Raw genomic sequence first — 27488 nt, forward strand, 5'->3', positions numbered from 1 at the left:
TACAAACGCTATAGTTGAAGAAAAATGAATATAGTTGGAAAAAAACATTGTACAGTCTTATAAGGAAGTATATTATATTTTAATAAATGGAAGAAGGTTTCTGGCCTTTCAGTTTAGGAACGATATATGAAAATGCAAGTGGTTATACATCATTACTTTATGAATCAGCTGTCTAATAACACGAAATCATAATGTCCACTGTTAGTAAAGCAAATAGGTCTGTTCTTCAAAAGAAAATATGGAAAATAACGTGAAGAATATAGAAAACCAAAAGGAAATGAGGACGTCAATGGCTTGTTTGAGAGTTATTGAAGCATTGTTTAGGCAAAATAGGTAGCTTCTGCTTGTAACAGGAAATCAGTTTTATCATTTGAAATTATGTCAGCTATCCAATGGAAAAGAGTAAAGCAGTACTGATGATCTGTTATAATCGGAGCCTCTTTTACCATCAGAGGGCAGCTCGGTGGGTTTTCGATGTAGCTCGCTGTTAGGAAAGAGTTAACCGTCCATTGTGTAGGCAAAGTATGCAGCAAGTGCCTCTAACATGAAATCATTGTTATCATCTAAAAACATGTCAGCCATCCAATTGAGTAGATGAAAGGAGCATTCATGATCTGTCATTATTGGGGCGTCTTTTACCATCATAGGGCAGCTCGGTGGGTTTTCGATGTAGCCCCTGTTAGGAAATCTTGCGCCGCTGCGAATATATTCCAATGACCCAGAACTCCTTGTATCGCTGCAAAGGCCATAAACCCTCCGTTGTAACAAAGCTGTTCATGATCAAGTAATGGATTCATGAGGTGATTGTAATTCGGTTCAGGAGGTACCAAATTGCAGAGACATAAATCCAGGGCCCACGTGAAATCACAGCTCAGGCAATGAAATACAGGCTGCACACAGGTGAAATACGAATATCGAAATGATAATCGATATGAAGTATTCAAAGTTGAGAGTGGTAAGGTGCCGTAGTATAGAAGCATTTGCTGTCGAAATAGTTCTAAGTGGCCCGGCCCGTTTGCGAAGGCAGGAGGGACATCCATTTTGAATTTCCCAAGATGGTACAGGAAACGGCGCAGCACCGCTGGTTGTATAGCAACTCCACAGAATTAGGTCGCCGGCTATGCAGTGGAGAGGAGCAGAATGACTTGATACATTTTCTAGGAGTCTAGTCACTTATATATTGCTTAGTGGTTATTAAAGAAGTAGCTTTTTTTGAACTGGAGGATGCGTTAAAAAATAAGGGAGTGATTTGAGGGAGTTGTAAAGCAAGGTGAATTTTTTTTACATCAATGCTGTTTTCTGTGAATGTTAGCTTAGTGAAAGATATGTGTGTGAGCAGATGCAACGTTCTGTTTTAAATGTGACAATGGCGGTCTTGTTCATGTCTTCCGATTCAAGGTCGGTATTCGCTGCCAAATACAAAGATTAAGAAACGCATGCGTGGGGTACATAGTGTGCATTCTTAAAGGAAAGCAAATGAAGGGTTATTTTTACCGCGTTAGCATTGTCGTTTAAAAAGTTATAGTGATTTCTATTATATGTGAAGAAAGTGTCACTGATGAAGACTGAAAATAAATCCTTATAAATGATACGGACTGGTGTATTTTAGAAAAGGTTTGCAACATTACATGAATTGTGGAAAAAAAATAATGTAATTGAAAGTGTATGGTTTGAAAATGAAAAGTAGAGGTTTATAGTTCATGTTTTGAAAGCAGTTCTAGAGGGTTAGATGAAAGTGTATGGTTTGAAAATGAAAAGTAAAGGTTTATAGTTCACGTTTTGAAAGCAGTTCTAGAGGGTCAGATGCATGATAGATTTATTAAAAATAGAACATGTTTTTAAATAGTATTTTGGAAAAAATATGTGCCTTTATGTACTATTTACATTATGTGCCTGTTGCGTATTCTTTGAGTTTTAGTAATCCTGTGTCTTATAAGTTTTCTAGGGGCGGTTTGAGGTTCATGGTAGGTTTGGGCAGGGAGGGTAGGTTAGGGGTTTGTAATAGGGGGTTCGGCTGGGGTGGAGTGCGGAGTTTAGTGAAAAGTGAGGGGGGCGGGGAGTTACGGTGTTTGGTAATGGAGCAGAGTCAGAGGACGCCACATTTGTGTTATGGGGTGCCACGGAAATATGTATTTATTCTCAGAGGTTTATTATATTAAGGATATATATTAGCATGGTGGCTCTTCTCGTTTTGTGGTTCTGTGTATGTTTATAATGCTGGCTCTGTAGTTTTTGTTTATGGACCTTATTACGACACACAGGGGACCTACGTTGCACAGTTGGAGATCAGAGACTTAGGAAATAAAACTTTATAATTGTAATGGCTGTAAGCGATAGAAATCGCCCGTTCTCGGTGTAAAAAATATCACCGCTATTGGTGGTATTTTCTACGGTGTTAGTACTCGAAGGAGAATAGTAACATATATGTGAAATAAAATTATGTAATAGGCTCAGCATTTCACATTATCGCGTGAAAACAAAAGTTGCTTTTACATAGCAATAAGTCTCTTATAATTAAGGGACGGAGTGTATATAGTGCTATTTAGTACTCTGCTATGTGATTGATGTCGAATATTTCATAAGAGGAGGCTTTAAAAGTTTTTCGATAAACTGGTTTTCTAGGGAAGTGGGTGGAGTGTTCCGTGTAAATTGCAGAATAGAAACTAGTAAGAACCAATTGGAAGTGTTGTTTTAAAGTCACATGACTGCACATGCGTGTCTCGACGCGATAGGTGGGTGCGCGCACCCGGTCGCGCACTATAAGAAAGCGGCGAGAAAATATCAGCTAATATGCTCTTGAAGCTTGTTTTGGTGGAAAGAGTTAGTTCTGAAAAGAACTTTTTTTTTTTTTTTTTTTTTTTTTTTTGGAAACAAGTGTTTTGATGCATTTGATTTCTTAAAGTTGCTACGATATTTTTCAGTATGTCATACTATCGAAATAAAGTGAAGAAATGTAACTTTTCTTGGAACATTTATGACTCTCAATTTTGTGTTTAATTAGAGTAAAGCTTTGCTCTCCGTATACAAGAAGTTCTCCACAGTTGTTGCATTTTATGTGCACCTTCGCCAGACATGGTTTCAAGTCCATTTCAGCACTCGATGGAGATACAGGTCGTCCACCGGAAGATGTGCTGATTGCTTCTGATGGTAATAGCGTGGCCTCCGTTTTTCTTGTCAAAGGTGGTCGCTCATTTTCATCAGATTCGGAAGATGAATGCGGAACAGTAGCCATTGTACCGAAGTCTTCGGGAAGATGTTCGACGTTGTTGTCTCTTGAGAGTAGAAAAGAAAGTGATGGAAGTGGGTGGAGTGCTGCGTGTAAATTCCAGAATAGAAACTACCAAGAACCAATTAGAAGTGTTGTTTAGAAGTCACATGACTTCACATGCAAGTGGCAGGTACTGTACGTGATAGGAGGGTGCGCGCACCCGGTCTCGCACTAAAATAAAGCGGTGAAAAAATATCTCATAATATGCTCTTGGAGCACGTTTTGGTAGAAAGAGTTAGTTCTGAAAAGAACTTTTTTTTTTTTTTTTGGGAAAGAAGTGTTATAATGCTTTCGATTTCTTAAAGTTGCTACTACATTTTTCAGTATGTAATAGTTTGAAAATGAAGTGAAGAAATTTATCTTTTCTTGGGGCATTTGTGACTGTCAATTTTGAGTTTAATTAGAACGAGGCTCTGCTCTCCATACAAAAGAATTTCTCCACACTTGTTGCATTTCATATGCACCTGCGCAAGATATGGTCTCAAGTCCATCTCAGCACTCGATGGAGATACAGGTCGTACACCAGAAGATGTGCTGGCCACCTCTGATGGTAATAGCGTGGCCAGGGCTCTTGTCGATTCTTTTGCATAATGCTCAGGATGCCTTTGTTTAACATGCCGCTGCATGGTGTGTGCAGAAAAGGAATATTTTTTATTTGGATTTCCCCTTGAGAGCTCCGAATTGCATATCGTGCAGGTTACTTTTGGCGCATTCACTTTCTTTTGATCTTCAGGATAAGTGAAAAATTGCCAAATGAAAGATTCCTTTTTTCTTCTTAACGGTGGTCGCTCATTTCCTTCAGATTCGGAAGATGAATGCGGTAGGGCAGCCATTTCAGCAAAGTCTTCCGGAAGATGCTCGACCTTGTTGTCTCTTGAGAGTAGAAAAGATTGTGAGGAAAGTGGGTGGAGTGCTTCGTGTATATTCCAGAACAGAAACTACTTATAACCAATTGGAAGTTTTGTTTTCAAGTCACATGACTTTACATGCGCTTCTCAGGACGTGTAGGCGGTGACACTATCTAGTTACGAACGTGATTACATACTTAGGAACTAGCATTCAAAAAAACTATGAAATTCACTGAAAAAACCATAGGTTTTACACACGTTATAGTTAGGAAGTAGCATTTGAAAAACCTATGAAATTCACAGAAAAAACCATAGGTTTGACACCAGTTATAGTTAGCTGGAATTTTACTGACATAAAACCAATGAAATTCCACGTTATAGTTAGTTGGACTCACTATAACTTGCGCGTGTAATGTACTGCTGATGACATTACATATTACATCACTCATGACATGGTCAGTGACATCACTTATGACACCATCCAGTGAATGTGTGTCTTTCTAAAAAATAAATATGTTTTATATATGTATATGTAAAGGTCGAGGGAAGAATAAATGTTTAAATTATTGTCTTAATAAATGTTTTTTTCAAAAAGAAATGATTGGATAACTGGCTTATTAACTGTACCTTAGTGAATACATATATTAGCGAGTAATGTTTAAATATTTGAATATATGTATCAGTGTTTCACTTTGTGAATAACTGGCTGCATGGATTGATGAGTACCTACATGTGTAGGTATTTGGGTTCTTAGATGTTTTTTTAGTATCAGTATGAGTGTTTCTATGGTTTTATGGGGGTATTACTAATCACATAGATGCATGAATGACTAACTCTCTCTTTGTATGTGTTTAGAAGACACCATATGTGCAGGACTGTATGGGTGGTTGAGTGTGTATAGTTTTATATGGAAATAAATGGATGTTCAATAGTTTATTTGCATGTGTGAGTATGTGTGTGAGTAACTTTTGGATGATTGTCGGTGTGTTACAGGATGTATAGGTGTATCACTACATATGATGAGTGAGTATATGTATGAGTGACTATATAGAACTGTTGGTAAATGAGAGAATGTGTATATAGATGGTGGAATTACTGAATTGGTTGTTGTAACTGGTATGGGTATCTCCATTTTTTTGAAAATGTTAATTTCTATTTTCCAATATGTGTTTTAAGGGTTACATTACACTTAAAGGAGGTCTGTCATCAGTGATGTCATAAGTGATGTCACTGACCATGTCATGAGTGATGTAATATGTACTGTCATCAGCAGTGCATTGCAGGCGCGCAAGTTATAGTGAGTCCAACTAACTATAACGTGGAATTTCATTGGTTTTATGTCAGTAAAATTTCCAGCTAACTATAACTGGTGTCAAACCTATGGTTTTTTCAGTGAATTTCATAGGTTTTTCAAATGCTACTTCCTAACTATAACGTGTGTAAAACCTACGGTTTTTTTCAGTGAATATATATATATATATATATAATATATCTGGAGGGTTTATAAACCTCAAGAATGAAGTCTGACTGACTCGTGATTTGCATAATATGTGAATTTCACAGAAAATATTTTTCATTGAACCGGATGAAAATAATACTGTGACAAAATGTGCCTCTTGGACTCCTAATACTAACCGTGATAACCGTGGTAACCTTGTCAGATAATCTGGTTCTCCGTGCTGCATAATATTAGTGGCCTGACACTTGCCAAGCTCTTCACTGTAGTTTGAGGGCTGTCATTAAGATTATGGAATTCATATTTCACCCATTTCATAGTTCACTCTGAAATACGAGGTTTATAACACTTCATTTTGTGCAGAAAGAGCACCAAACATATAATATACATGTGCGAAATGGTGTACTGCACAAGACATTAAGAAATTGAGGTTGATATTGTAGTTGGCCCATATTTATTTTGTTTTTCTATCTACATTCTTTGCTAAAAAAAGGCACGGTGAAAAACGTATTATCTGATTCACACACAGTGGCATTTATTGCACACTTAGCAGAGTGAATCATTACACAGTCATAATTCGTGTACTCCCCTGCACATGTAACTTTATCCAGAGGGTAACGCTTATCAGGACAGGCTAGTAATCAGCACCTCATTCCTGGTCTGAAGGTCTTCACTGTTAACACAGTTCATGCCGTTCCTGAGCTGGAATCTTGGTGAGCCAGACAAAGATTTCAATATGAGCAACAGCAACCTTTTATGGGAAACGATCACAAACTTTAAGCCAGTTATTTGTGCCTCTATGTCCCCCCATGGCCAACGGAATCAAGTAGTGGCTGTGTCCTATCAAACAATTCGAAAGGTATTTCCTTTTTTCATACACAAAACTGTGCAGCCTTTATGCATATATTCTATTACAAGGGAGCGCCTCAACACTTTGGGATATGGATACATGTAAAGGGCAACTATAGAAATAAAAAAAATTTGCACATCAGTTCTTGCAATTATGAGCCCGCCAACTTTTCTAAACTTCCGTCGATGGTTACTCGACAGACAGCGTTGAGGGATAATGAATTATTTATTTTCCCCCTAACCCGCCCCACAGCTCTTACCTGCACGGGCCACTCCTGCTTGACTTATCACCATACCGGATTATTTACAAGCCACATTTTCTTTGTCAATGTAAAGAACAGTCCAAGTAAAACACACAGGGGCAGATTTACAAGAAACTGATGCATATCTGCATTATAGCAGAGATGCGTCAGTTTCCTAGCGCCATGCAAAAAAATCCTTGCACCACCATGGATGCGTCGCATTTACAATGGTGCGAACCATGGCACAAGGATTGACAGATGCGTCACACATCTATTGGCGCAAAGGTTACGCATTGCTGGAGTGGTGTCGCAAGCACGACACAACTGTAGCAATGACCAGGAAAGCCTATATCAATTGTGCTGCGTCACTCCTTACACCTTCTTCAAGCAGGCATAAGGTTTTGATGTAGTGGCATCGGAGAAGTGGCGCAGTCAAATCTTGTAGATTTCACTTCGTCACTTTTACAAGGCTTTCCTGCGTCGGAAAGCCCACCCTGCATACATTATACCTGATGCAGGTATAATGTGGTGCATGGCTTTACAATATGACGCATCTCCCTAGATGCACCACGTTATAAATGTGTCGCAACGTGGTGCATTGTTTATGCTGCATCATAGAAGTTAAGTAACGGGGCGCAAAAGTGTCTCAAGGGTCTTGTAAATATGCCCCAGAGATTCTGTGCCACTCTGATTTGCATATGGATGGCTCCCTAGAGTAATCACTTTTTTCATGACAAAAATCACTGGAATTAAATTTTACCTAGAGTAAGTCACGTTCGTTGAAATCAGTGAAAGAGTTTCCTAACTTTTTAGTTGTCTATATTGTGTAAAGGGCACGTGTGTGCACATTACCACACAGTGACATATGATGACACTATTATAGTGAATCCCGCTCTGGAATCAGAGGATCAAGCCGAGAATCCTTTTCAAGACAGATGATTAACAAATCTATGCTCTCAGAATGCATGAATTTGCTATTGACAGGCAGGCATTGACCGATGCTCTGGAATAAAGGTATTGCTTATGACAGTATTTCCCAAACTGTGGGTCTCGAGCTGATTTTGGTGTAAAAGCCCAAGCAATAAACGAAGATGCCTTTATATTCTTTATTATCAAATTCTCTGCACTTCAAAGTTTGAGGTCAAATGTCAAGCTATGTCTTCTGCTACTTTTTTTTTTAACATGAGCACTGTTTTTTACAACTTCTCTCACTTCGCAATTACAGAGGGAAAAGTAAAGTGAATTATGTGATAATCTTGGGGTGCATGTCTATCCGCATAGGAGAGTGGATGCATTTTTCCTGACCCCCCCCCCCCCACACACACACACACACGCACACAGGTCTACGAACCCCAGAGGCTGCGGGGTGCACAGATTGATAGAGGGTGGGTGACCCCCACCCAGCAGGAGCTGACATAAAGGAGAAGAGGAGCAGGCCCCGGGAAGAGCCAAGATGGTAGCCATTGTGCTGGGACAGCAATAGCGAGCCTGGCCTGGCAACGGAGCAACACAACAGTGAATCACAGGGGGGCTCTCAGCGACAAGGGCAGTACCATGTCTCAGTCTAGGAGGGGAGCAGAGAGAGAGAGGTGAACAGATGGGGTGAGCGACCTCAGCAGCGAATGTCTGGAGCCCCCGATATCAACAAGTCAACATGTGCCACCCAGGTGAAGCCTAGGTTGCCGCTTGGAGCCCAGTGGGTGAACAGCGCTCCCCGGCCGGCAGGTCATTACTGGAGGATCACGGGCCCCACTTGGTGGTGGTCGGACCCTTCCACCCCCCCACATGCTACAGCAGACAGGAGGTGGGTGAGTCCAAAGGGGGTTTTGGAGAGAGTAAGAACGGAGACATCTGTGGGACCTGGGGTGCTTGTGCCACAGGATGCAGTCCCAGGGAGCAGAGAGGCGATGGTGAGGTGGTTGCACCCGGGGGTGGTGTACCCATTAATTCCTGAGGGGCCCCACGACAGCCCAGGTAATGATGGAATGGCAAACATTGGGCTGGTGACCCGTGGTTTAGTGTGGCCTTGAAATGGTGCAGTCAAAAGCATTGAAGCTGCCTCCCCAATAGACCCTGAGCTGGACGGATGAGGAGATAAAGGCCCCACGTGCTGCAGAATGGAACTGGACTTTGGGGCACCATGGCAATGATAGTGGAGGTGATATGAGAAACAAAGTCAGCCCTGGAACATACAATAGACACTGTAGTCCTAGCCCTTGGCCGGCTGAGAGCAAACCACTTCAAGCTAGCAGACAGGGTGAGGGATACAGAATCTACATTCCCCTTTCAACAACCAGCAATAAAGGAGGAGGAATCGTGCAACAAGGTTCTGCAAAAAGTATTAGCAGCCTTGGAGAGTAAGCTAGATGAAGTTAAGTGGAGCATCCGCCACAACATTCATCTGGTGGGGATCCCGGAGAGGGCAGAGGGCCCCTGTATGGAGCTGTTTCTTGAGAGCTGGTTGTTCTCGGTCGTTCTGGAGGAGAAAATGGCCAAATGGTTTACAATGGAAAGGGCGCAGAGGGTTCCTGGCCACCCTCTGGCACCCGGGACCCCACCAAGGGTGATTGTAGCCTGATCGTTGAACTTACAGCACAGGGACAACAACATCATATGAGTGGTACAGAAGCATTGGCCAATGGAGAGTGGGAGTGTGAAAATATACCCGGACTACACAACAGCAGTGCGGAAACAACAGGAACCCTTCCTGGGGTGGAAAACACCTCTGGCACCTGAATATAAAATGTGCACAATTTTTCCAGCAAAGCTCAGCATTGTTGACCAGAGGGACTCTCACTTATTCGAGATGGTGACCTCTTGTCGGCCCATACATATTTCAAGGTAGAATCTGAAAGGGCCAAGGTGGTGGCAGCCATACAGCAGAGACACACCGTGGAGGTAGCAAGCAGGTGAGAATTCATTGGGGGTATAGTCAGAGGACTCAGAGAACGGATCACTTTCCAAGAGTGACCCGTGGACATGCTGCTTCGCCTCAGGTAATACCAATTACAGACAAGATAATTTAACGGACCACTTAAGATGTAGCCGCAGCGAAGGACAGTGCACTCATACAGGTGCGGGGGTGGCAAAAGCCCACAGGGGCACTCTGTGGATGTCTATATACAGTTCTGCCAGTCAAGCTAAGCCACAGACTGCCTCCCTTATATTTCTTGGGTGTGTCAGTATCACAAGTTCAATGTACACTATGATGGGGCGACAGGCAGCTCAGCAGTTGGGGAAGCAGGTAGTGTTATACCTGCAGCACAAGAGTGTAGGGTGGGGGAGTTACCACAAGATATTGAGGGAGAGACAGCACAAAACGTATTGTGATGGCCACAACATACAGGGATCTCGAGGAGGAAGGCTAAGCCCAAGTACAGCCTATGTCTGTATATACTATACCAGAGAGGGGCTACCCCTGTAAGTACTGTCATGGAATGTTAATGTTTTAGGGAGCAAGCTAAAAAGGGGAATAGTGTCTAAATTGCTGGCTAAACATGACCCAGATACTGTTGCAAGAGATGCACCTAGTGCAATACAACTGCAGGTTTCTAGGCCAGGGACACTACCGGCTCCTAGCCCACTCTGGATTTCCGAGTGGTCAAGGTGAGTGGTGGTAATGGTGTGAAAGAAGCTGCCTTTTCAGGCCAACAACACATGGGTTGATCCCCAGGGCTGTTATGCAGCCATAAGGGGCAGTTGGAACGGTATGGGTTGGTGGTGGCCTCCTTGTACTTCCCCCAGGATTGCAGGAAGACGAGTTGGTGAATCTAGGCAAGTTGAATACAAATACACCTGAAGCCCTGATACTAGTTGGGGGTGCCTCAACCTAGCCCTTATTGGGGACATGGACCATTTTGGGGTTCCCACAAAGGTTACACCCAGCTGAGAGACTTCCTAGGTGTGACTGGGCTAGCTGACTTATGAAGGGACCAAAACCCCCCACAACGACAATACTTATATGCCTCCAAGTCGAAATGGTCAATGTGTAGACTGGACTACCTATTGGTGTCGGACCATATGATGGGAGCCTTTGGGACCACAGAATACCTCCCCATGGTGATCTCAGGCCATGCCCCAGTGATGAATTCACTCTGGACGGGACTCCCCAGACCCCAGAGAGGGTGGAAACAGGACTCCTCGGTACAGACTGATAAAGTGATTAGGCAAGCCGTCAAAACTATTTTAAGACAAACAAAGGGATGGTGAGCTCTAGCATTATAGTGTGGGAAGATGGCACTGAGATGGGAACTGACAGCCCACGTAACGTGGGAAAGAGAGAAATCAGGCAGAGATGTAGAAAATAAACTGACTAGGGGGAAGCAAAATATGTGTTGCAACCCATGGGTGAGCGGGCAGGGGCCTTAGAGGAACACAGGGAGGAATACCAGAGTCTGGCCCAACAAGAAGCAAGGCAACTCTTCAGAAACAAGCAGGGCAGATTGCATGAGCTAGGAAACAAATTGGGCACGCTGCTGGTCTGCTTGGCCAGAAAGGAGGAGGTCTGGAGGTGGAAACATAGAATGTTCACTCCCAAGGGCAATCAGGTGAAGACCCCAGGAGAAATTACAAGGACCTTCGTAGCCCACCTGTGAAGAGTATATGGCACAAAACTGGAAGGTTACCCTATTATGGTAAAGAATTTTGTGAGGGATATCCCAGTTCCCAAATTGGAGGAGGAAGCGAGCAGGGCATTAAATCCTGCATAGTAGCCGCCACGAAACCGATGTTCAAGGAAGCCCTGATGAAAGGGATTCTGTCCAGTGATTTCAGGCAGCCTAACATAGTCCTTATCCATGAGAAAGGGAAGCAGTGGGATGAGTGTGCCTCCAACAAGACAATCTCTCTGCTGAACATGGAAACAAAAATCTTGGCCAAGGTGCTGGCATCCAGACTTGTGAGGGTGGTAGACATAATATGTAAATGTAAATGTACAGGAATTTATATAGCGCAAATCACCAACCGGTTTCTAAGCGCTTGCTTAGGGAACCCGTCTTAGTATTCCCCTGTGAGATAACCCAGGCAGGGTATCCACAAGGTGAAAGCCAGGCATCCCGCCGCGAGGGGCCGTTGTGGAGATTAAGCAAGCTATTGCCCATTGTCGCAGAGTGTGAACCCGTGAATCGAGTAGGCACCGGAGCGAGAATTGTCGAGTCCATGGACATTTTAGGACTCAAGACCCCGCTGAGCCGGGAATTGAACCCTGGTCCCGGGCTGACCTCTGCTTCCCGGTCTGCCTCCTCTAACCAGTGAGCCACACTTCTCCACTGTAATAATAGCCTCTCACCAGTTGGGATTTGCCTTATAGCGCAACCAGACATAATCTTCTACACCTGTTTGGTTGTCTAGCGCGTCGGGATCAAATTTGTGAGCCAGTGATGCTCCTCTCACTGGATACCAAGAAGGCGACAGATTCAGTGGAGTGGCTGTACTTGATGGCAGCCCTGCAGAAGATGGACTTCAGACCGGTGTTTTTGAAATGGGTTGGGCATTCTGCATGAATGCATGAGTATACAGGGGTAGTCTCCCACCGGAAAAAGCTCCCAGTCTCTGTTCTAGGCCATCTACAAAATGATCTACCTCCTTAAGTTCTTGTACATCTCATAGAGCACACCATTTATGGTCTTGGAGGAGTTTTTCAAAGAAGTTGACGTGGCAAACATACTGCGGATCTGGGATGGGCGCGTGCTGAGAATCACCCCATCTGTTATTTGACATGGTAACCGGAGGGGTGGGGGGCGGTCCTCCCAAACCTGAAGTTACAAGACTGGGCAGCCCAGCTACAAGCAATTAATGAGTAGGCATATACGACCCCTCAGGAGCTATTATTATACACAGACAAGAGGCTATGAACCAGGGGGCTGTATCAGGTGGCTGTATTGGATGGGCCGGTGGACCGCACTGCCAAACCCAACTGCACAGATGGTTAGGATATGGCGAGAAGCGACTGTTGCATTGGGCTTGAAGGGCTGAGTGAAGCTAGAGACCCCACGCTGAGACTTGGCAGTGCTTCCACGCCGAACAAAATGGAGGGACACATGAAATGGGACCTATTAGGTATCTCAAATGTGGGGGACATCTAGAGGTAGGAGAAGATGATCATGTTCCCGGAACTCCAGGCACAATTTGAGATGTTGGGGGGGGGGGTCAATATCTCCGCTATCAACTGCTGAAACCTATCTTGCAAGGTTAAGGGAAAATTCTCTCTCTGCGATATCGAGGAGGACACCCATTAGAGTGGAAAGTACCAGGGGCCCCTGTAAAACAAGCATGCAGCATTGCAAATCAACACTTGCCTGTTCACACATAGTCTGCCTGTCGAATTCCCTCTGCAATAAAAGGGAGAGGGCCTGGGGTAGACTGGACAATGATTTGTGTTGAGAAGCTTGCCGATACCCAAGATAGGTAACAATCCAGGTGGGTTTCTGGCTGGTACAGCTGAAGCTGTTCCACTGGACGTACTATATGCAGACTCGCTTTTACCCAATGGCGCAGTCGGATGATGACTGAAGCGTTAGGGTATGTGGCCAGAAAGAAACCCTGCTCCACACACTGTGAGAGGCCCAAAATGACGTGACTACTGGAAAAGGTGTGCAGTAAGATATCATCAGTTCTGGATTGCTTCCTCACTTTGACCCCACAATTAGTAATGGTGGGTGTCTGGGGGAGCAGACACTGGATAGATATCAGCTCTGGCCCAGTAACATGATATTGATGGTGACCAGGAGGGATGCGGTCCGGCACGGGGGAGGGGCAACAATGCCCATGGTGGCAGAATGGTCACTGAACATGGACTAGTGAATGAGAGCGGATGAGGTGCTAGAGGTTGCCCGTAGAAATTTGAGAAGATTCGAGCCTTGTGGATGGCAACGGAAGAGACTGGAAATGGAGGAAGCATATGGGGCCAGCATTCGGGCAATAATAGAGATAAGGCGTATGATGGGATTGGGGACCTTAAACAAGAACTGGTGAGAGAAGTCAAGATTCAATGCCAAAAGTTGTAACATGGTGGAGTGGCCATGGACCTGGGGAACCCCACCAGGTGGAAGGAGTTTAGTGTTGTATTGTATGTGCTGTAATGTTATATGTTGTTAAAAATAAAGTTTGTGACAATCTTACTGCAGGTACAAGGAGTTTGAAGGGGAAGGCTGTGATTTTATGAAAAATACAACAAAATGTAAATATCTGCAAATAAACTATACACATTCAGCAGTTAGGAAAGAAAAAATAAGCACTTTTTTGTAATTCTAAAGTTTGAGGGAAGCAAAGATTTTAATAGGATCAGAACAAATCAAAACACTTTACTTGGTGATGCACAAATAATAAATATTCCCTAAAACACGATTTTCACCTCTTAACGTTTGTGTGTAACATAGCTTTATCAGTAAAACTGTATGTCCCTGTACATTTTGTGACCAGTTCAATGGAAAATGCCTTTACCTATAAATGACAATGAGTAACCAAACAATGCTTTAGTTGCATCGTGAAAGTTTGGCGTTATAAGAAGTGGTTTGTAGTTCTATAACGTTTGGAAACCAGTGACTCACCTCCATTGACTCTTCAGTTGCGTCTGCGTTATATGTTCTCAATGCCCCATCTTCCCCTGCTGTGCTTTGAAGAGGTCATGTTTGTATGTATGTTCCTCAGACTGATGGAAACTGTCGCAGCATATTACGTGACAGTGCAAAATACCATATTATCACAGGCCATAGTGACTACACCACAATCTAGAAACCATACTGACTACCTTTTAGTTTTGGACTTTGATAGTAATAATGAAGAGCACAAAACAAGAGCACCATAATGCTGAAAATATGTCTTCAGCCTTAACATTAACCTTAATCCTAATTCATAAACAAATCCTAATCCTAACTATACCTCTAACTCCAACTCTAAACGTATCCCTTATCCTAACCCTAGCCCAATGCTTTATGCTGACTTTAAGAATAAATGTAATCCTACACCCATCCCTTTCCCTGATCCTGACCCCTACTCTTTTCCTAGTCCTTACTGTGACCCTAACAATATTCCTAACCCTAAACCTGTCCCTTTCCCTAGCTCATCCTCAAAATCTAAACCTTCTCTTGCTGCCTTTCACATACCCTACATTTATAAATTATCCTAACATGAAGGCTAACCCACAACTTCACACTTACCTTCTCTGTTAATCCCACCTCCAACCCTGAGCTTTCCCTGGTATGAACTCTCACCTTACCTGTAGACTCAACTCGCCCTGGTTTTAACTAATGTTACAATGTGTTTTAAGAAGTTTTAAAAATGACAATATTATTGTCGTCATTATATAATTTCTTCATATGGCATTTGTGATTATTGTATTTCCTTATAATTGTTTCTTCATTTCCACACAATGCCATAGAAATTCACGCACTCTCAGGCCTGTGGTGGTCACTCTATAACACATTACAGAATAAACCCAATAGCCCATTGTCCTCTAAGTTCCCATACCTTTGATCACATTCCAAAAAATAACTTTCATTTTTATTGGTTTTGTAGATGGACCTGAATTCACTGATGTCCTCTGTCCCAGTTCTCAGATGTGGGTTGAGGGTGACCAGGACGTTCTCACCTGCAACGCAGATGGAAATCCAGCTCCAGTCGTGGAATGTTCCATAGATGGTAGATTGGACATGCAGGGCCCTGAACCTGGAATCTCAAGACCCCATTCTGGACTTTATCAGTGTAAAGCCAGCAACTTGCATGGCATCGCTTCAAAGAACGTAACCCTCATCACCCAATGTAAGTTAGGTTTATATATAGTTTCACTTTCATGTCCTATATTATGGGGTCCAAAGTCAGCTAATGGGGACTAGATCCATGACGCGTTTCAGTATTTCCACTTAAAATACATTTACATAAAGAAAAATAAGTACAGTTCAAGTATGTAGTCTTTGTTTTTTTGGAAAATCTAGGATGGATCCAGCCTTCAAACACTGACACTGAACAACAGTATGATCAATTTGTTGTTAAAGACATTGGGCTCGATTCACAAATGCAAACTCAGACCTGAAGTCTAACGTTACTCCTGAAGCCTAAATTTAGACCTAAAGTGTTAGGGCACGATTCACAAAGGTAAACTTAGACCTGAAGTCTAAGGGCCTGATTCACAAAGCCACACTAGTTAGACATTTTGTCCAAGTTAGACTTTAGGTCTAAACTTAAACTTCAGGTCTAAACTTAGACTTTTGGTGTAAAGTTACCTTTGTGAATCAGGCACTCAGACATCAGGTCTAAGTTTACCTTTGTGAATCAGGCCCTAAGTTTAGATCTAAACTCTAACTTTAGAACAGAAGTTTAAGTTTAGACCTGAAGTCTAAGTTTAGACTTCAGGTCTAACCTTAGACTTGAGATCAAAAGATAGACTTTAAATCTAAACTTAGACTTCAGGTCTAAAGTTGAACTTAAGGTTAAGTATACCTTTGTGAATCAGGCCCATTGTCTTTCAGCTGAAATTCAGGTTTGTTCAGAAAACTGAGGGGCAAATTTACAACCCCTTTGCGCCTCTTTTACGCTGCTGTTTGCTCACTTTTGTGACGCAGCAGCGGTGCAAAAGATGCGCCATGGTGCGCGGTATTTACAACGTGACGCATCTGGGAGATGCATCACGTTGTAAAGCCCTGCGCCAGAAGGAGGCGTTCCTGCGCAGGGGGGGGGGGCGTTCCGGCGCAGGAACGCCTCCTAAAAGTGACTGAGTGAAATCTACAAGATTTCACTTAGTCACTTTTGGGCCAATGGCGTAAGGCTTGACGCAGCATTGGAAGAATTGGCCCCCCCAGAGCATTGCTGGAGCTGCGTCGCTCTTGGGACGCAACTCCAGCAATGCGCCGCCTTACGGTGTGCCGTTTTTGCCCCATGGTGCACCGCATTGTAAATGCGTCGCATCCATGATGGCGGCAGCATGGCGCACAATAACTGGCGCATCCGTCGGGCTGCGCCAGTTATTGTAAATCTGCCCCTGCAAATCTTGAATAAATTGCTCTATGAATTGTGGACGGCTATAAAAAGTTGGAGGGGAGCACAAGGATTGGCATGAAGGGTCTATAACCTACCTGATGTTCCACTTTTGGAAGTGCGCTTTACAACATACACTCATTCAGGTTTGTGAAACAGCATATAGAATTTAGAATTTCAAGTGGATTTTTTAAACCTAAGTAACTATTAGTGAACAAAACATTTGTGACCTGGGCCCTCAGAGAACAGCACTTACAGACCTTGACAGTTCCAATGTCAACATAGTAGTTCACTTGCCTGATTCATATGCAGGCAGACCATACATAGGTTCAGCTACTGCATTGACAATAAACTTCACCGCCATAGCCAAACTTCTCAGACGGCCCAATGGAGTAATGGCAGTCCAAGATTGGCTGTATCTCTGTCTGCTCAATTAGGAAGGGCGGACATATAGCCGGTTTTTAATGTCCCTTGCCACCCTGCAAACCCTGGTGGTAATGGAATGTAAACAACAGTGTGATGGGAGCATTTTCTGTTTTGGTTTGAAAAAGAAAACCCCCCTTTTGATTTTTCTTTTTGAAAGTAAAAAAGAAACCAGTTTGGTGTAAGACACTGTCTTGTTGACTAAGCCATGCACCAAACTGTGAAAAACATTGACAGGAACCACCACGATTTTGGTTCCTGCCGATAATTTAGAAATAGCCACCAGCTTGGTGGCCATTTTTAAATTCGGCAGGTGGCCTATTCGCCAGGGCAACGAAGTAATTTCTTCGTAGCCCCGGCAAAGAAACCTATTGAAATATAAATCAGACCCTTACTTTTGATTTCTAGAGTAGAGCACATCAACTTGTGGAAGAAAGCTTTATGAATCAGCCTGGATTGAGTAGAAATAACATGTGTTGTTGTTTTAGATCCACCTCAGTTCAATGACGCACTCTGTCCGAGCCCACTGACATGGGTTGAAGGGTCTCCGGTAAATTTCTCCTGTGAAGCCGATGGCAATCCGACCCCGAGAGTCAAATGTACGAAAGATGGCATAGACAGGTCAATGAACCGGTGGCTCAAAATTTCAAGAAACGACTCTGGATCCTATCAGTGCATTGCAAGAAACAGTCACGGCTTTGAAGTCCGGAATGTGGAAGTAATTGTTGAATGTAAGTCAATGTCCTCCCTTATACTCTTACATTCCTGAATCCTGCCTGCCCTTTGTGTTAGCAGAACCATGTACAAGTTGTGAAAGAGCGTTGGTTATTGCTCTAGGACTATAATTGTTTTTTATCAACAAATCTCATTTCACGAGACCTGTCTGAATATATTTAAGTAAGTATTTATTTATTTGTAAAGTGCTCTGTCTTGTAACATTTGGCCATTTTACAGAGGTAGAGAGTTATATGGAATGGAGCACAGTAGAAGAAAATAATATTCCTTAAAATGACTCTTTTCTCAACCTTCATAGGATGGTTTAAGGAAAGGTCAGGAGCTCCTTTCTACAAGGGTGTTAAAACCTCTTCCAAGGATTATTCTGGTTGGGAAGGGTTTTTAGGTGAGCCAGTGTTCCCTTGATGAGAAGTAACTATTTCTTTGAAGCAGAACGCTCTCAGGGCTCTTTTGAAGGTTAATAGTCTGGACTTGTTCCCCAGGTCTGGACTAAGGGTCTTCCAGAGTTGTGTGTCCTGTACTCTGTCAGGTCCGCCTCTGTGCTTTCTCTGGTTCAATCTGGTCTGGGTTGGTCTGCTCAGTGTGATCAGATTCACGTTGCATGACATAAGGCTAATACGGGGTGAGCATCAGGGAATCTGTTTCTGAAGGATAGCGTCTACTGCTGCACGTAAACACTTTAAACGCTCTGTATAGAGTTTTGAAGGTTATTTCAGGGCCAGTGGGAGCCAGTGATAGTGTTAGGGCCACGGACACCTGAGCTAATTTATTTAGGTTCAAACAGGGTTTGACTGCTTGGCTGTAGAGTATCACAGTTGGGGGCTTCCAAATTCAGCAATGCTGCTGATATAGCACCAAGGTTGACACTAGAAAATGTTGCATTTGTCTAGCCAATGAAACTAAATTGGTCTGAGGGGCTTTGAAACTGACGCCCTCCTAGTCTGAGGGAGAAGATGTGGTCTAGTGGCTAAACTACTGACATCTATTGGATTTATAATAAAAAAAGCAACCACTTATTGGGGTGATGTGGATCTTCGCACCCTGAGGCCCGTTGCCATGGTAACTGCTGAACCACCACCACCACCACTGCTGCACCACTGATAGCCACGTCTCTGATAGGCTCCTAACACTCTCATAATGCAAGAACTTTGTTTTTCCCCTGCTACTGGCACATAGATGGGGACTCTGCTTGAGGGGCTCAGACAGATCCTAGTCTGGGGGGGTCTGACTCTGAAACTCTCCTAGCATGAGGGCATCTGACTGGAGCGAGCGCTCTCCTAGTCTGAGGGTCCTGCACACCCCCTAGTTTGAGTGACTTGGTACCTCTTAGTGTGAGGAGCTCTGATTTAAGCATCCTTCTCACCTGAGGGGCTCGGACACCTCCTTTTCTGAGGGGCTCGGACACATCTCCTGTCCTAAAGTGCTCTGACTCTTGCATTTGGTTAATAAAAACATAGTAGCAGAAGGACCAGAGTGTATTTGCTTCAGTGGTGTAGCTAGCAGTTGTGAAACAGGTGCAATGACATCAGCTCTTGTGGGTGCAAAATGTCTGCTTCACCACAATAGCACCTGTCTTTTCTTATGTCCCTCTAGAGCAGAAGGCACATTTTATTGTTTGCATGGGGGCCTCATTTTGTGCCAATGTACTGTAAAGTTTCTATATTTGAATGGTTATTAAAAATTGCTTAAGCACGACTAATTTAACATACCAAACCATCTTTTTATGGGCTGTGAGGAATTCTATCCCTGCCAGATAAAGTCACTTTGATGGAAATCTGCCTTGATAAAGGCTGGGGGCCTCATTTATGAAACCTGTTGCATTGCTGCAACAAACCAGCAATGCCACAGTTTTCACTGCACCCTCCTCGCGACACAATGGGTGCGCCGTATTTAATGTACGGCGCTCCATTTCGCAAGGACAGACAGATACGTCAGAAATCCTGATGTATCCGTGGGGCAAAAGTCACGCATTGCTGGAGTTGGGTGGCAGGCATGACGCATCTCCAGCAATGCATGGGATAGACCTGTGCCTACGGCACTGCCTCACCCTATGCCTGTCATGAGGCACATGTAAGGTTTTAACTCATTGGCGTCCTAGAAGTGCCGCAGAGAAATCTGATAGATTTCACTGCGGCTCTTCTAAGAGGTTCTCTTGTGTGGGAACGCCCACCTGCATACATTATACCTGACGTAGTTATAATGTGACGCAGGGCTTTACAAGATAGTGCATTGTTTATGCCACCGCTGCGTCACTAAAAGTGACGTAACGGCGGCGCAGAAGTGTTGCAAGGCCTTCATAAATAAGGCCCTGGTTTTCTAGGTGTTTACTTGGACTTAAAAAATGTTGCTCACGTCCCTTCCTGGGTGTAATTGGGCATCTCTGTCTGGGCTGTATTCTGGGACAAATTCCTGCACCTGCCTTGGGACGATGAAGATTGTCAGCGGGACAATGTTCACAGCCTGTCTTGCTGAACACACGCATGCAACACGGGAGCTGCAATATGAAATGAAACAACACAAAACAAAATGTCTCAATTTCGCTCCCATGACCTCAGGCAAGGGGATAACTAATGTGTGACACAAAGTACAAATATTTTAAACAACTTTACACGGGTTCCATTTGACCAAATAACTGTGTGCCCTGAGCTTTTGTTTATCAATCCAAAAAATTATCTTCAGAGCCTATTTGTGAAGTACCCTCCTCACCACATCGGCACCTGGGGGTATTGTCAGTAAAACTGAACTTTCTCTCTCTTACTCTCTACGACTCGTTACTTTTCTCTTTCTCTGTCTCTCTCCAGGGCCGGTCCTAGAACTTTTGGGGCCCCGGGCGAAAGGGTAGATGTGAGGGCCCTCTAATTTGCATGTATCACATCACAAGAAGTGACCACAGAAAGTGACATCGCAGGACTATTGATCATATTTGGCATCACTGAAGAGACCTAACGTGGATATCAGTAACAATGACAAAAAGATAAATATACAAATAAAATAAGTCAATATATTTTCAAACTGTATTAAATGGATTACATTTGTCACATGGGATGGAAAAGCTAGTTCCAGGTCTTAGAAAGATGGATGTTTTTTCACTCAATGTTAACTGATCGTTTCCAGATGAGTGCTTGATAGAAATTCCAGTTCTGTCTTATAAAGGGGGGAGATCCTGTTGAGGTAATGAGGGGCGGGATAATTTAAAATATAAAATTACACAAAAGCAAACCTCGCACATTTCAAAAGTCTCCCTTACCATTTTATGACATTATGCTGCCACCTTAGGATGACATTAATACTAAGTAATTTCTTTTAACGTAAATCTTTTCACCAGTATACCACACAGGCACATGCTAAGAGTCGTAGGACAATCTTTTTTGTGTGTGGGCTCTTTACTTGCCAGAATTATGTTGAGTGCAAAAACACAACACATATAATACAAAATTACAAGACACCATTGCGAACAAATTAAGATTGTACATAAATAAAAAAAGACCTAGAACAACCGAGACCACTACTAAATCATACATTGACTTGAAGGTATGCTGCAGATTTGAGTTTTTTTTTTTAAATCAACGTTTTTGATTTGGTGTTAGAAATGCAAGTGGCCGGCTTTAGCGCTGGTGGAGCCCTATGCAACAATGTTTGTTAGTGCCCCTAATTACTTCCTCTGCCACGGATTCCCTCACTACCACCCTTTAACAGTGCCCCTTGAGTCTCCATAACCACATTCTCACTGAGATGCATTTAATTTGATTTACAGCGCTACTGATACCAGTGTAGGGTGTCAGAGAAATGTATACCACACACATTATACAGAGACAATGAATCATAAAAGTCTAAATCACTGTATTGGAAATGTTACATAAGACAAAGGACTACAAGGTGTAGGAGTCATCAGACAATCATGTTACTAGGCATTATAGTTTATTAGTGATTGGTCTGGATAAACACAAACTCTGAATTTAGAACGTAATACCATGGTTGGAGGTTCTCTTTAATAGCCAGAATTGAATTCTATCCAAATGAACCCTTTTTGCAACATTAAGATAACCAAAGACTGGGGAAAAAATAATCCTCCAATTTATACCTTGAAGTTTGCCTGCAGCTCTTAGATGAGAGTTAATAGCTCACTGTTCAATGGTAGGATTTTTACTTATTAACTGACTAATTTACAATATGTGCACTTTGTGATCTGCATGGTACATGTTCTTTACAGCAGGCACATTAATCCTCTGCTCTACCTTTCTATGAGTCAAAACTTCCACTAGACTAAACTTCGATCTCTCTCAAGGAGTTATCATGACATTTTTATTGTTGCCGAAAATTGCTGGAGGCCAGGAAGGAGGCAGCAAGTGCTTTTAAAAACATAATATACTTGCAAAGATGATGCTCCCACCCGAAGTGAGCGCTCAGTGCGATGTCACCGGTCCCACCGCCCTAGAGCCTCCCTGCTCAAGGGTCCTGTGACCTCAATGACCGGGTCACTGACCATCTAGGGCATGGGAACTCACAAACTTTCTCTGGGGGGGGGGGGGCAAATTTACAGTGTGTTTTTTGGCCGAGGCCGGACCGGTGGGGGCGGGGTCAGAGGGGGAAAGCAAAAAAAAGTTTGTGACCATGAGGTTTCACACAGGTCCCTGCAGCAGATGCCTTTGTCCACTGAGCCACCAGACCAGCATACCCACATCTCTTTCTCTCTCTCCCTCTGTCTCCCTTCCTCTGTCTCACTCCCTCTATCTCCCTCCCTCCCTGTCTCTCTCCCTCCTTGCCTCTCCCTCTGTCTTTCTCCCTCCTTATCTCTCTCCTTCCCTCTGTCTCTCTCCCTCTGTCTCTCTCCGTCTGTCACCCTGCCTTTGTCACCCTGCCTTTGTCACCCTGCCTCTGTCACCCTGCCTCTGCCCCATCTCATAAAAACAAAAGTAGCGCTTCACTGGCAAACTCTTTAAAGTGGCGCTAATGTGCTTTGGGTTTGAATAAAATCAATATTGCCACTTTTTTCGATCCACACTGTCTTGCTTTAGTTATTTTTCAATTTTAATCTTTTATTTCTGTCCGTCCTGAGGGAGCACATTTAAAGTGAAAAATGTCAGAAAAAGACAACCTTTCCAGCAAGCATGTTTTTTTTTGGTGGGGGGACAAAGAAAGGAAAGATTGAGTAATGGCTACAGGGCACAAGGAGGGGGGTCCCACACCTGGATCTTGCTCTAGTGCCTAGAGGCCCAGGGAAAGGGGGCCCCCTCCCCTGGGCCTCCAAGCAGTAAAGAAGCATTTCGTAAAACACTACCGTGACAGTTCTACATACATTTTAAATGCACATTCCCATAAAAAAAATAGGGGATACAAAAGTAAACACGAGACAGTTGATCTGGCTGCTCCCTCCTCCCCTCACCCACCTCTCCTTACCTGTGTCTGGCTGGTTCCGCTAACAAAGGGGGCCTTCTGTCACCTAGCAACAAAATGCAGAAAGGCAATGGCCGGTACTTAGCAGAGGTGTTGCCTCCCCCTGACACTGTGAGCACACATAATTGCTGGCCCAGTTGCGGTGCAGTCCCTACTTTTTGTCCCTTCCCCCCCACCCCTGTGCACCCAGGAATGCCATCACACCCTGACAGCAAGGTCGAGACACCTCGCATTTGTAATTTGATTGCGTGGGGCAGGGGGCCCTGGAGGTTAACTGTGAAAGTGTGCCCTTTCACAGTGAAGCAGGGGGCCCCCTGAGCGCGAGGCCCTGGGCAGCTGCCCACACTGCCCATGCCTAGCGCCGGCCCTACTCTCTCTCTTTCAATGTGTGCCTCTGCATAAATCTTTCTCCTCAGTCTCTACCTTTCAGTCTTTCTCGCTGACTGTACCCCACTTTCTTTCTCCCTCTTTCCTTTTCTTTACATTGTCATCTCCTCTCTACCTCTCCTTCTCTGCTTTTCTAGTCCCCGCTCTTTCTGTCTCCCACTCTCTCTCCTTTTTTCTCTAAATCTTATTTTTTCTGTCCCATTAACGTTGCCTCAGTAAATCTTTTGCTTCATCACTCTTGCGATCCTTGTCTCTCAATGCTGTTTCTCTCTGTCGCTCTGTAGGTCTGTACATATACCATTTCTACGTCTTGCCCTGTTTCTTTTCCTCTTTCTGCCTCGGCTTCTGTCTTTTTCTTTGCACGTTTTCATTCCGTAAACCTCTCTCTCTCCTTCTGCCTTTATTTTTGTCTTTATCCTGTTGTTTCGTTGACTTCTTTCCTCACCATTTCTTCCTTCTACATCCAGTCTCTCTCAGCTCTCCCTATCAGTTTATTAAACTGTTGAATTTGTTTACAGCGGATGTATGTCAGTACACAACGCGATTGTTTTTAACGCGGTACTTTACAAGCCAGATTTTACAACGCAAGTCGTTACAATGACTTGCGTTGGAGGGTGCGGATTTCAGAATCTTATAATTTTATATTCCAACACCAGTTCCCGTAACAGTAGGGAAGGTGTTGGAATATAAAATTACAAGATTCCTTATCCCACAGCGCCATCCAGCGCAAGTCGCAGTAAAGACTTGCGTTGTAAAAGACGCGTCGTAACATCCGCGTTGTAAAGGATGTTCTCCGTTTACAGCGTGCCACTGCTGTTTCTCTAGATTACGCATAATAAACACATTACATTAATGAATGTTCAGGATCCCAAACGTGAAACTTTGTTTGTTTTTTGTAAAAGCAGCATGTGTTTATTTAAGTTTCCTCTCTGGGAATGCAAATTGAGGGACAGCGGTCTGCTGTCCCTTGCAAGCCACCATCTTTGTGTTTGTAGCCAATCACATGGGATCACAAATAGTGATCTTCCTGATTAATTTTCATTAGGCAGGTTGTTCTGCGACAACTGTGAATGGAGATTTTAAAACATGACTTACAGAGGTCTCCTCACAAAATCAGAATTGTCGCATACAGTTGGTGCGTCATTGTAACCACAGTTGGCCTTTCTCTTTGTACATTGGACACAGGGTGCTGTGCTCCCAAGAGGCCAGAGCCCCACTTTAATGTTAAAAATAAGACTTCTCGGATATTAAACAAAGCTCATTTCGGGGAAAACTGTGGAGGTGTTGACACTAATCCAGTTTTTAATAGTCTCGACTCATTTGAAAACATCTGAGTAATTGGTTTCAGCCTTTTTTGTGATAATACTGCTCCCTGACTCCCCCGGAATTCTTAAACCAAATGAGTTTTCTCCAGGAACATTACTTATGTCACTGGCATTTTCTCATGTTACTGATTGTTTCCAATCTCTGCCTGTCACTGCCCCCTTGTGTTATCAATCCATAGCAAGCCCTGGGCCTGCCAGGCGATAGTGTGTTTTTTAAAGAACACAATTTATTAATGTCGTTTATTTCAGTTTACACCAACTCATTTAGAAATAGAGATGAAAGGCAGAACAAAAGCAAATGTAATTTGAATACTTTTCATTTTTCTTCTAATCTACTGTTTTTTTTAAGGCCAGACCACTGGCTTTGAATCACTTCACTGTATGCAGCCTTTAAGCCTTTAGCCATTGCCTCACCTAACCCTAGTGCCTGGTGGTAAGGGTTTATTTACACTCCTTATGGTTTTCCGTCTCCAGGAGCTGCTGCTGTCATTCTTGATATGGGCATTGTCAGTGAGGCTTGTTTGCTATTTTCATCTTAGAATTTGGTATTTTCAGTGGCGGACTGTTGCTACTTTCATCTTACATTAGGGTAACTTTAGAAGGTGTTTGCATTCTGATTTGACCCCAGAGTGAAGTTCAGGAGTGTTTTTTTCTTCTTTCACCCTAAAAATAGCTATCTAAATTAGATAGGTGTTTGATAATTTTTTTACCCAAAGTTTGGCTTGACTTTAAAGGGAGGTATTTTCAGGGGAAGGGGGTTGTTTGCTTTTTTTCACAGTAGAGAGTGGTAAGTTCTGGGAATGTCTGCAGATTTTTTTCAAGAGTTATGAATCTTCGAGTGATACTTCTTTGTAGATTTCACCTTAGATTTAGGTATTTTCGGCAACTGTTTGTGTGGGGATGTCTCCTCAGGGACTAAGATGTTCAGGAGATGTTCCTTGATATCCTTCGTGAATTAGATCCCATCAAGCGGTGCTGGTATACTGTTTCACCTTTTTGGGTATGTTCCGATTTGTACTGTTTTCACCCTAGAGTTAGGCATCTACATGAGATGCAAAGTGTATTTTAATACGGTCATTTGCCTTGTTAGTGCTATTAGCTCAATTATTATTATTTTATATTAGCTGTATTCTAAAGGTACGGTCTATTCTTGTGACCAAAATGCTACATTTTCTACATGTTCAAGCACATTTCCCAGCCAGCAGGTCTCGACTATTTGACCTTATAGCTTTGCCAATGCATTTTTATCAATGCTGAGCAAAATCGAGAAAAAAAGACGCTATGACACGATCATGCCATTCCCTAAGCGGGCACGTGTGTGATGACATATGTTCACCCCTGCATGGATGCACCTAGGGAATGATGCGTGCACCATTTTTTGTGTTTATTTACTGCTCCACAGTGAAGGACGCCATTTGCATATGTAATGTACAAACAATGACTTAAATTGCACCAAAGTTTATTTTGCATTCAGAGGAACACAGCAGCAAATGGCAGGTGTCAGACCTTCCCCCAAAAAATCATAATAATAATATGTAAAAAAATAAAATAAAAAAAAGAACAGAACGGGGAGTCGGTGATAAATGATGATGATTGTAAGCACTTGCCCCTGGGCCTGGAGAGGCTAAAAAACAATAAAAACTAAAAACCAAGGAGGGGTGGTGGGTAAAGCAATAGGCGAGCTTATGGGGTAGGCAAGAGGGAGCAACGCGAAAGGTGCCAGGGCAGGTGTTTTGGATGGAGGAAGTAGCACATGAAGGAGGGAGCTAGAAAACACATGCAGTGCTGACAGAAAAAGAAAACACTACTTCCCTGAATGCGAACAGTGGAAGAATACAAGGCATCCAAACGAAAGGATGGCGAAGAGGCAATGCTCAAGGGGGGACAAAAACAAGAAGAGGAGGGCAAACCATCCAACAAGATGTACGTAAATGAGTGACGATAAAGCCAGCCAATGATGTGCAGTGGTATGGCCGCCTGTTTAGACCCGATATGGCTAGCTCCTTATAATACAGATAATGGGAGTTAGGTTGAGCTCGTTTTACTTCTTTTCTGCGCCTTTATCTCTAGTATTGTCTATAAAACGGATTCTGTGGATTAAAAACAAAGAAATATGCAGTACAGTAACACCCCCCCTCCCCCCCCCCCCCTCCCCCCACACACACACACACATATTGTGCATTTGGAATAAAGCCAACTCCAGGAAACTGTGTACATGCTACAGTTTATAGCTAAGTGTGAAACGTTGATTCCAAGTTTTTTGCTACGGAGCTGGCGCCACCAAGTGGCCAGTAGAGAAACATAAAACCAGTAAGTAGTTGCCTCGCACTCACTCTCTCACATGAGCATCGTCTCAACAAGGTAACATTTACCCGGACCTATTATTCAAGATCATAAGCCGTCATGAGCCTTTAACCATTCTTCATTTTATATTTAAATGCTGTTTTGTACAAATATTAACAAACTGAATAGAATTTAATTGGTAAAATCATAAAACAAATTTAAGTAGCTAAAAGTTCCCTACTTCAATCATAAAAACGTAACTAATCTAACACTATGGTTTTCATTAGAAATAAACATACAAGGGTGGAG

The 27488-nt window shown here is 43.2% G+C and overlaps 1 protein-coding gene across 1 annotated transcript in view; it reads left to right on the forward strand.

The window, feature by feature from the left end:
* LOC147748140 (intercellular adhesion molecule 5-like) overlaps positions 1-27488 on the forward strand; it is a 235233-nt gene that overhangs the window by 176870 nt on the left and 30875 nt on the right. Inside the window, exons 11-12 of the mRNA XM_086958983.1 lie at positions 15178-15420; positions 17544-17786. Of these exons, the coding sequence (XP_086815109.1) occupies positions 15178-15420; positions 17544-17786 (486 nt within the window). The remainder of the gene's footprint in view (positions 1-15177; positions 15421-17543; positions 17787-27488) is intronic.

This window comes from Lissotriton vulgaris, chromosome 1_1, assembly GCF_964263255.1.
Source record: "Lissotriton vulgaris chromosome 1_1, aLisVul1.2, whole genome shotgun sequence".
NCBI lineage: Eukaryota > Metazoa > Chordata > Amphibia > Caudata > Salamandridae > Lissotriton > Lissotriton vulgaris.